The following is a 10726-nucleotide window of genomic DNA, read 5'->3' on the forward strand; positions in this document are numbered from 1 at the left end:
TATAAGCACATGTTTACAGCACTTATATAATCTATTAGCATCCAGGATCTCTGGCTGATTCTGTTTCTTGTCTGCAGTCCACAGACAGACAGAGAAAAGGATCCGGATTACGATTCCCTTCCTTCGCAAACGTCTCAATCTGAGAGCTCCATGCTGCAGGTCATCTGCAGACCAGAGGCTACCAACAAAGAAGAGGCCTACACCTTTCATACTGTACACCGTAAGTAGCTAGTCTTGTCCAGCGTTTAGACTGCCTTATCTTTTTGTTACTTCTTAGAAATTTCATGTGTTTCATGCAGGAGACAATTGAATTGCCTGTAGTCACAATCAACAACCATGTGCTGTTAATATCCTCAGTCAGTATCTGGGGGGGTCTAATAATATTATGATCTTCTGTGCAAATACATTGTGTGTGTGGGAAGCATTGCCAGCAGCTTCCCACACACACAATGATAGCAGCTTGTAGATTATATGACAATTTCCTGGAATGGCTCCAAGATTTTCAGCCCTTCAGTCTCAGATGGCTGCAATGCTAAACAAATCCAAGCTATTATTATCAAAATAGAGCGTGTCTGACTAGTTCAATGTGTCTGTTTGTGTCACCAGGAGACAGGCCTCGTAAGCTGTATGCAGAGAGAGCTCTCAATCTGCCGCTAGGAGCAGAGCTCATTACCGGCAACATGTGGTACTGTTGTTATATCTTCATTCCACCCTCCACCCGTCCCCCTCTTCATCTGCCTGCAACAAGTTGTCTGTTATAAATAATTTTTATTTTTCTGTTGTTTTTTCCCTTCTTTCTCTACCTGCATGCTGTCTGTAACTGCTCCCATGAGCTTTTCTAAACATCATCTTATGTCAATGCCTGTTTCCATCCTCTGCTAAACCGTAATCTCTGCCTGTATAATCAAGTATATTCCACATACTCACATCAACTTCCACTGTGTGTGTCTTCAGTGACCTGCTGTCGACTTCCTCCAACTCAGAGTGTCAGGACGGCCTTGCGGGCGGTCACAGTGACTGCCCTTTCCAGCGACGCATCATCCCTGCACACAGGCTTCGGCCACGAAGAACGCACCCCGAGATCTTCCAGGTGTCTGTCTCCTTTTTGTATATACATATATATATTTTTGCTCTGCAACCCAGTAACATCAAATTTATAATAAATCTGATATGAAAATAATCTCAAGAAATGTTGTAAAGGGAGTCAACAAGAGGCCTGAGAATAAACAAGGTTACAAAAGGGGTTTGTAAATGTTTTATAAGGAACCCAAATGATGTGAGATTGACAACACATCTGCTTCCTTCTTTAAAAAAAACTCCTGAGGTACTTTAACCAGGTGAAGAAATGAATCCATTGATAAATTTATCAGGGTTTTTTTGTATCCAAGTACTTAATTTACAGTAACTCTTAATATAACACACCATATCTGTCTGCCTGTTTCTCTATAAACTCGTCCTATACCATAGCAATCGAGCAGCCACAGTTAGCGCACAGTCACAACTTAAATCCTTCATATTTATGTTAACTATTGGGATGTCATCACGTTGCTTAGCAACCACCTACCAGCAGGCTAAAATGACCCATTTGTAACATTTATGCACATATAAAAGCATAATTGTAATTACATGACAATAGCATCTAATTTAGCAGATATTGAATTGAATATGCAACCAGTTTTGATGTCTCCAAATTCAGATTTTTATTAACACATTAGACATTTTAACTTATGAAGTCAAGTGTCGTGTATTTACGGACTACATCAAAAGTTTAATGTTGGATGAGTAGCTTTTTTCCAGCATGTAATTGTATGCCTTTTTGTCACGTACGTTATTTACATGCATAGATAACCCATAATAGATGTAAATGTGCAACCATTATGAAAGTTATGAAGTCCCCTGTTACTCCACGGGTGTATATACAATTGAACAAACACACCAGTTTTTCATTACACTTCATGTGTACACTCATTTTTAGAAAATGGATGGTTGACGTGATCCCTTAATCATACATACATCTAAATTAAGTTTGTTGTACATAAACATAAACAGTCCCATATTTATATGCTATTTGTCTCTACTGTTGTTACACTTTTCTCAGTGTGGTTACTAGTAATAGCAATTCATCCATCCATTTTCTTAACTGTTTATTCAGGTAGGATTGCTCGTGCCATCCTCAACTTAGGAGGAGCCTGTCAGCTGTAATAGAGTGAGCAGTGGTTACACCCTGGACAGGTTGCTAGGCAGCATATATTTTAAAATATATATATTCTATATGCACATTAGAATGGCCCACTTAACTTAGCTAAATCCAATTAATGTCTTGTCTCTGTCAGGCTGTTGTAGTAGCAAGAAGGTCAATCCTGAATCAGTCTTTATTGCATCTGGACCCAGACGAGCAAGAGTGACATAAGCTGTCTGGATCAGTTATTGAAGCTGAAACATCAAATTACGATTTGCGAATGAATCGGTACTGCACCTCATTTTCAGAGATCTGGTTATAAAAAGACTGCATTTTGAATTATGCAGGATCATGTAGGTTTCAAACAGCAGACTGTTTTTGTTTTCTGTATTATTGCACTGAAATTCCAGTCGGTGTAAGCTGCTTATGTCCGTGTGCATGTGTGTGTGTGTGTATGTGTCAGGAAGAGGATTCTTTGGATGACTCATCAGAGACGTCCACTCAGGAGAAGCCGGCCAGGAAAATTTATTACAAACTCAAACTGTTTCCTGGGAAGTGGATCAACATTTTATATGACCGACTCACACTGCTCGCCCTTTTGGACAGGTAACACACAAAACCTGCTGTAAGATCTTCCAGCTGTTCAAATAAAATCTAGTTTACATACAAAATTTTAGAGATGAGTTTTTGTATGTCACGTTAGTATTTATATCTCCTGTATCCTTCACTGTGTGGTGAAGAACATTGTTCAGCATCAGGTCTCTCTTTGAGTCACTTCTTTTCTTTGCACTCTTCCTTCCTAATAAGGTATTAGAGGCTCTGCTGTGACCTGTCTCTGCCTTTTGCGTGTGCTGCTTTTTTTTAATAATAGAAACCAGGATGTTCTGGAGAATCTAGTTGCAGTCTTCATGGCCTTCCTGGTTTCCTTTCTGGGTTTTGTGCTTCTCAACCATGGGTGCTTCAAAGACTTCTGGATCTTCCAGTTCTGTCTGGTCATTGCCAGCTGCCACTATTCATTACTGAAGGTAAAAAAGTCTTCAGTCCAGGATAAAGATGCTGTATATCAAACTGAGGACACAATCCAACACGATGTAATTGCCACATTAATAGGTACAACTTGTGCTGTGTTTAAGGAATAAAGTGTGAGGTCAAAATATTAGCCATGGGCACTAAATATAGACAAAAAGTAAAACTGACCTCAGACTTGCCAGTTCCTGTTTGCTCCCACTCACTTCCTCTCTGCTGAAATGCAGCAAAGCCTGCACGCTAATTTAGTCAGTCACTGCTTTATAGACCCTCCAGCCTCCAGACAGAATATTTAGCCAAATATAACGAAATATGATATATACAGAAACAAGGAAATGATGACCTACCTCAGACACTAAACTCCCACTATGTTATGCTGCATATTTTCTCATCCATGAATCGCCCTCTCATTATGGTGGAGAGATTTGTATGTCCTGGTGATCCCTGGAGTTATGTGCTATATAGGATCTCCAAAGGCAAACAGGCCCTGAGTGAAGGGCCAGATTAACTGTGATTCATAGGATCTCTATAGAAAAAAACAACACTGGGCTATGTTAATTTTCCTGGATTGGGGATACTAGGAACCAGGTCTGCTGGAGGAGCTCATCAGTGAGTGTCTGGTGGCCAGGGCTTACCCAGGTGGCTCATTCTGGCCTATGGTCCAGCCCTCCTGTTGGTCAGGTGGTAGTCAAAAGCAGAGGCTTTGGTGTTCTGCTGCTTGGTGACTGAATTAATGTGCTTCCACCAAAGAGTGGCTGGGCTCAGCCTTAGAGACAGGGTAAGGAGTTTGGTTATTTGGAAGGGGCTAGGAGTAGAGCCACTACTTCTCCACATCAAAAGGAGCCAGTTGAGGTGGCTCAGGCATCTGACATGGATACAGTCTAAGTGAGATGTTCCAGGCATGTCCCCCCTGCAGGAGATTTCGGGGCAAACACAGGACACGCTGGAGAGATTACATCTCCAAGCTAGCTTTGGAATTCCTTGCTGTCCCCCCAGAAAAGCTAGAGGAGTTGGTTAGTGAGAGGAAGATCTGGGGGTAAAAGTAAAGTAAAAGTAAAATGTATTTATTGAGGCAAGAAAGCAGTCATAAAGTGCCTTTCAGACTATCGGTAAAAAAGACAGCTAATGTGAGGTCAAAATGAGCACACATGAACCAAATAAAACAACAGAGAACACAAAAACATGACCCTAACATGAAGAGAGAGTGTTAAGCTATTCCACAGTTTTGGTGCTAAGATTTGAAATGCATAATCCTCCTTAGTTTTCAGACTAGTATGTGGGATCACAAGAAAACCTCTATCCGAGGACCTAAGGATCCAGCATTGTGAATAGGGGTGGAGTAATTTGATGATATAGTTGGGGGCTTCACCCAAGGCCATACAAGTAAGAACCAAGGTTTGTAACTGAAACCTAAGCCTGACTGGAAGCCACTGCAGGTGCTTTAACAATGGGCTGATATGATCAAAATTTGTGCGTGTGAGTTAAAAGCTTTGCAGCCGCATTTTGGAAAGATTGAAGGAAATTGGTAAATGCTTTAGACAGATAAGAAAATAGTGAATTACAATAATTTAAGTAGGAGGAGATGAAGACATGAACAGCCATCTCCAGTTCAACAGCAGTCAAGGATTGATCTGAAGTGAAGTCGAGGTTCTAAATCGTAGCTTTTACAGTGGATACTTACACAGATAACCCAATGACGCAGATAAGCAGCAGAAAATGGATGAATGGGTAGATGAAAGGATTGGTGGATGGATGTTGGTATTATTGCTGCTGTTTTCAAACTGGCTTTTATGGGTTTGTTTTGCAGAGTGTTCAACCAGATGCAGCTTCACCAACCCATGTAAGTTTGTTTCTTTGTTACTGAAAAAAATACTGAAAAGATTGTATAATAATCACTAATAATTTGGAAACACGTGCATCCTTGTTGTGCGTGCGTGTGACTGCTCTTCCTCTTCAGTGTGGCAGTTTTTGATATATGATGTTATGAATTTCAAAACAGTTCCTTTTTTCCATGTGAATAATTTTGCTGAGCTTTGACTGGTGAACATGCAGAGTGGCTACAGAGGATCTGCCTTATTTGACGCTATGGTAGTTGTGTCATATTACTGTGAAAACACAGGAAGGTGTTTAGGTGTAGGTGTTATCTCACTGTGATGGAAATCAGGGTAAACCCCTACAGGTGGCATCCCTCTATGTCTCCAGGGTCACAACCAACTGGTGGCCTACAGCCGAGCGGCCTACTTCTGCATTTTCTGTGCTCTGATCTGGGTGCTGGAGCAGCTGCTGAGGAGGAAGGATCTGCCGGTCTCCAGCCTTTATGGAGTCACCATCGTCTGCTATGATGTTCTGCGCTTCTTACGAGACCTCCTAGTGGGTAGGGATAAATGCAGCAGGAGAAAACATGCAGATGCAGTTGCTTGCAGTATGCTAACAGTATTTCTTTCCTTTGATAAATACATAAAAATGTCTTTTGTTTTATGCATTAAACAGGTTTTACCTACTGCTTCCCAATCACCTTCCTGGTGGGCCTTTTCCCTCAGATCAACACCTTTACCATCTACCTGCTGGAGCAGATTGACATGCACTTTTTTGGAGGAACAGGTTTCTAATCTCTTGATTTTAGCATTGCTCGTGTTAGCTAATTCAGATCCTAGTTCCTATTTTCACTATAAACTGTAACTTTTGGTTGTTTATTCATAAACATACATACAAAGACAGAACAGATTTTCAGGGCCATCGAGTAAAAAGTATCTTCTGAGTTAGTTTGTTGCCATTTTAAACCACTGTATGTATTTTTAACCTTTCTAACTTGTGTGTCTCAGCTGCCACCAGTCTCATCTCTGCAGTATACAGCATCTTGCGTAGTCTGGTTGCTCTGTCTCTGCTTTACGGTTTCTGCTTCGGCGCTCTCAAGGTAGGAAACAGAGGAAGAGCACTTAGAGGATGTAACATTACTTATCTTCTTCTTTCGTACTTTTTTCCTTTCCTGTTGAACTAATGCTGTGTTCACCTAAATGGTTAAAGGAGTAGAGGGAAGCATGTAGTACAGGTACAGGAATTTTTAAAATAATCTTCAGTTAAACAAAGTGTCACGGTCTGCAAGGGAGGGCAGACTGAGTGTGGAAGTGTGAGGACCCAGGTGCAAACACAGTGGAGGAGACAGCACTGAACTTGAAACGAAAAGCGAGCCTTTATTTTTGCTGGATTAAAGGTGGCAAACAAAGCAGAAAGCACAGACGCAGAAATAAACTAGAAGCTGACTAGATACACAGACGAAGCGACAATGAACGAGGACTTAAATACACACACGAGGTGATCATGAGAAGTGGAGACACATGAGGACACAGCTGACACACATGAACCTGATGACGGGACAGGGGAGGTGAAACTAAATACAACGAACAAATAACACCAGACTCTTTCAAAATAAAACAGGAAAAATGATGACACAGACACAGACATGACAATATGAATGGTAAGTGAGACCAAAACACAGAGTGAAAACACAAGGGGAATCTACAAAACAATGAACTATAACAGCAATCTAGGCAAAATAGAAATAACTGGATAAGCTAAGCTAGAACATAAATGAATAACAAAATACAGTGAAACTCAAAACACTGGGTTGCATGACCCAAGACTGTGACACACAGGTGTTGCTAGTCAAGCACATGTCACACACACTCACAATTCACATTGCTGTGTGTGTGTGTGTGTTTGTTGGTGTTTATAGGAACCATGGGATGAGCAGCACACCCCAGCCCTGTTCTCTGGTTTTTGTGGCCTTTTAGTGGTGCTTTCCTATCACCTCAGCCGACAAAGCAGTGACCCTTCTGTACTTCTGTAAGTATCACGCGATGTGTGTGTGCGTGTGTGTGCGTGGGTGTGTGTTTGCTTGCGAGCAGCCTCTTGTTCTTTATTTAAAAAAAGCTGAAAAAGCTGAAATCATTGACACAAGGAACTGGAAGCAGATGGTTGATAACTCCGATGAAACATGCTGATACTACTTATACTATTTAAAAAACTGTCACTGACTCACTTTATTTGTATTCTTCAGAAGTTTTATTTGAAGCTGTTAAAAAGCTTCATAAATAAATTCTGTTATTATTAGCTGCCTATTATCATCGGTCGTTACTAATCTAAACGTGTAAAATACTTATTCTCAGATCTCTAATCAAGTCAAAGATAATGCCTGCGCTTGTGGAGAGTGACGAAGAGGAAGAGGATGATACAAACATCAAAGATCCTCTACCTGAGAAACTGCAGAATTCCATGGTAACAATATTTATCTTCATATTAGTGGAAGATGGTGAGGTTCAGGTTATTATCAGCCCCAGGATTACAGGCCTGTCCCTGTTAGCTCAGGTTAATCTGGGATAATAATTATCAGAAAATCAATCCTCATTATCTCCGTGCATCTCTGAATTTATACAGCGTGAGCAGGCATAAACTGCATAAAGGTGAGATGATGAATCAGTGTTTGCTGGCAATCACTATGTGTGATTAAAGGGAATTATGCATCAGAGAACGCAAACCTCCCGTCGCCTTTTACAGCATTAATGGAGATTCCAAAACTTAACTCTTCCCGCGCTCCTGTGCCTTTGATCTCCAAAAACTGGCGGCTCAGCGCAGATAGTCAGGAATAATCGCACACCTAAATGAGCTGGATATGCGTTTTCATGTGGATTATGAATGACTGCAGCTGTCCCTCACTTTTGTGCTCTGCAGAAAGAAATTCTGCTGTCGGACATCATTGTGTGCTCCGTTGCCTACATCCTAACCTTCGCCATCACCGCGAGTACCGTGTTTCTGTCTCTCAAGGTGGCTCAACTTGTTTTCTGCTTTTTACACTGCCTTCTACATTTGATCTTTACTTCTGGCACAATAATTTCATCTTATGTCTCTTTTATTATATACCCATGTGTGCAGCCCTTTGTGACCATAGTGCTGTATGCTCTGGCGGGGACTGTGGGGTTTGTAACCCACTACCTGATCCCCCAGCTCAGGAAGCATCACCCTTGGTTGTGGATCTCCCACCCAGTCCTCAAGACCAAGGAGTACTACCAGTTTGAACCCAGAGGTCAGTGTCCCTACTGCATGTAGTTAATAATAAAGTATGTGCATGCAAATAGCAAAACCATACAGTTAGCGTAACAGCAATCAGTCACTCGGTTATAAAAGTGCACAATCACTGTGTGCAGCATGGTCCCGCTACCTAATTAATGCAAGTACATGGGATAAATATACCACTAAAATAATATCACAACCACATTAAAAAACATCAGCTAAGTGGAAATCTGATGGGCCCAAGAGTAAAGGCTTGTAATGAATTAAATAAAGGCAGGTTTTCAGTCTCTTCAAAAAGAATCATGTAATGGGAAGCCACTCTGGAGATAAGAGCACTTTAGGGAAGTATATCAGCATTGGGAGAGTGAAGAGGGCCTGCTGGTCTATACACAATTAGCTCAGATAAGTAAGGTGGTGCAAGTCCAGGCATGGCTTGAGCAGGCCAAAAGGAAAGGAAAAAAAGGAAACTTTGTTTAAAAATCAAAAGCAGATGACACTTTTTAGAATATTTTTGAGACGGGTGTAAAAAAACTGCCATATCAAACATGGAGCTACTCGCTGTGATGACCTCTGCTGAATAAGAAAGCAGACAAAGGTAGCTTTTTGGTATTGTTTCGTGTTTTTTATTCTTTATTTTCAGTCAGCAGTTTGTGTTTACAAGAGAAATAACAGATCCAGTACTATGTCATATCGTTTGCTATACATGGGTTTTAAATGATGGCTCCTTGAGGCAACTGTTGTTATGATTTGGCACTATATGAATTAATTGAATTGAATTTATGGAGGGAATAAATGAAATGGTCTGCACTGCTACACCCTGCCTGCTTATACACAGTCACGCTGATTTTTCACGATGGTGGTGAAACCTAAAGTATGGCTGTGTCTGTTGGTTAGCCCACACTGAAACATCTACATAACTGCTGTATTGCTTTGCCGTTATGTTTTTGTGAAATGAGTCGGGGTGGGTGGATTTTGCTGTAGCGCCACCAGCGGGTCAGACTCTAAACTTAAAATGTGTCCCCGCTAACTGTGCTCTGGAATCTTGTGATTTCTGCTCCGTTCATGGGTTTTTCAATTTTGTCATGTGTTGCAGAGGACGCGGTGCTTATGTGGTTTGAGCGCCTGTACGTGGGACTGCTGTGCTTTGAGAAATACGTGGTGTACCCCGCCATTGTGCTGAGCGCGCTCACTAATGATGGCTTTGCTCTCAGTCACCGCAAGAAGCTGGGAATCCAGTAAGTGGACCACAGAAAACATACAGCATCACATTTAAGATTCCACATTCTGGATTTTAATTATCATTATTTTCTAGTGTAACCTATGTTTTTGTAGCTACAGTTTACAGAGGTCACACGCAGGCATTCACCAAGTTGCTGTTTAGAAAAGAGCACAGCTTTTAGGAGTCACTGAATGCATGTGTATTATTGTGACCGGTTCAAAACATGGCTTTGCAGAACAGGCAGACAGTCGGCTGCAGTTTTTTCAACTATAATAATAATATAATAATAATTTGCCTTTTGCTTATTAAAAGTCCAGTGGAATTTGAAAAATGGCAACAAATAATATTTGTTTGACAATTCCACCTAATTAAAATTGCAGATAGGAGACCAAGTAGCAGCCATAAAACAATGAATGACTAACACTGATGTTATTGAAGCTAATCTAATAATTCTCAATTGTGACTCTACAAAATGTGATGATACTCACAGTAGTAGTAGTTGGTTTATTCAGTGGATGTGCCGAATGTGTTTTTATTACAATTATAGACCGGATCCAGAAGTATGCACTGGGAAGGTTAAGATTTCAGCTTAACCAGGTAACTTCAGGGTTAACCCTGGGTTTGCTGAACTACAAAGGTGGTGGTTCACTTCTTACTGACCATGGTATATTGCCATGGTAACTTATGCTCCGAACCTAACCTGTTCCGGAGAAGGTTAATTTCACGATGAGAGATCTACAGGTATGAAATCACCACCTACTGACCAATTAATTCTCTGAAAAATCACATCAACTCTCGTGGGAGACCCCTCGGGAGAGTAGGCGGGTCTAAAGTTTTAGTGTCTGATGCCTTTGTGTTTCCGTGATGAGCTGCAATTATAAATCTAGATTCTTAGATGGAACTTGATTTTTTTCCCCTGTTGGCTGCAAACAGTTTTATAGGAATTTTATTGCTGTATGAGAATTAATTTACAGTCCAAATTGAAAGGACAAGGTCAAAACAACATCTTAACGATATAGCTGTAACAGTGAAAACTCTGTTAACTTACACATTCACCATTTTGGCTTGTGAACAGAATGGAAGCTTCTAGCTTAACTTCACCTAATTCCAAGGTGCATAGAGAAAAACAAATGCCTAAAGAAGTCACGTCTCCAGCGTCACTTGTATAAAGAACAGCATTTTGGCCTGTGCCCTTCATCCGGGTCAACATGCTGAAATGCATTGATCAGGTTTCC

General features: G+C 40.9%; 1 protein-coding gene across 1 annotated transcript in view; it reads left to right on the top strand.

Moving 5' to 3' along the window:
- Positions 1–10726, top strand: part of pcnx2 (pecanex 2) — a 37027-nt gene that overhangs the window by 10278 nt on the left and 16023 nt on the right. Inside the window, exons 9-23 of the mRNA XM_005727511.1 lie at positions 7–37; positions 78–220; positions 607–685; positions 955–1090; positions 2643–2785; positions 3051–3204; positions 5013–5045; positions 5408–5579; positions 5696–5806; positions 6028–6119; positions 6939–7048; positions 7372–7480; positions 7934–8026; positions 8135–8285; positions 9366–9507. Coding sequence (XP_005727568.1) covers positions 7–37; positions 78–220; positions 607–685; positions 955–1090; positions 2643–2785; positions 3051–3204; positions 5013–5045; positions 5408–5579; positions 5696–5806; positions 6028–6119; positions 6939–7048; positions 7372–7480; positions 7934–8026; positions 8135–8285; positions 9366–9507 — 1699 coding nt within the window. The remainder of the gene's footprint in view (positions 1–6; positions 38–77; positions 221–606; positions 686–954; positions 1091–2642; positions 2786–3050; positions 3205–5012; positions 5046–5407; positions 5580–5695; positions 5807–6027; positions 6120–6938; positions 7049–7371; positions 7481–7933; positions 8027–8134; positions 8286–9365; positions 9508–10726) is intronic.

The sequence above is a fragment of the Pundamilia nyererei genome, unplaced genomic scaffold (assembly GCF_000239375.1).
Source record: "Pundamilia nyererei isolate P.nyererei 1_Seehausen unplaced genomic scaffold, PunNye1.0 scaffold00024, whole genome shotgun sequence".
NCBI lineage: Eukaryota > Metazoa > Chordata > Actinopteri > Cichliformes > Cichlidae > Pundamilia > Pundamilia nyererei.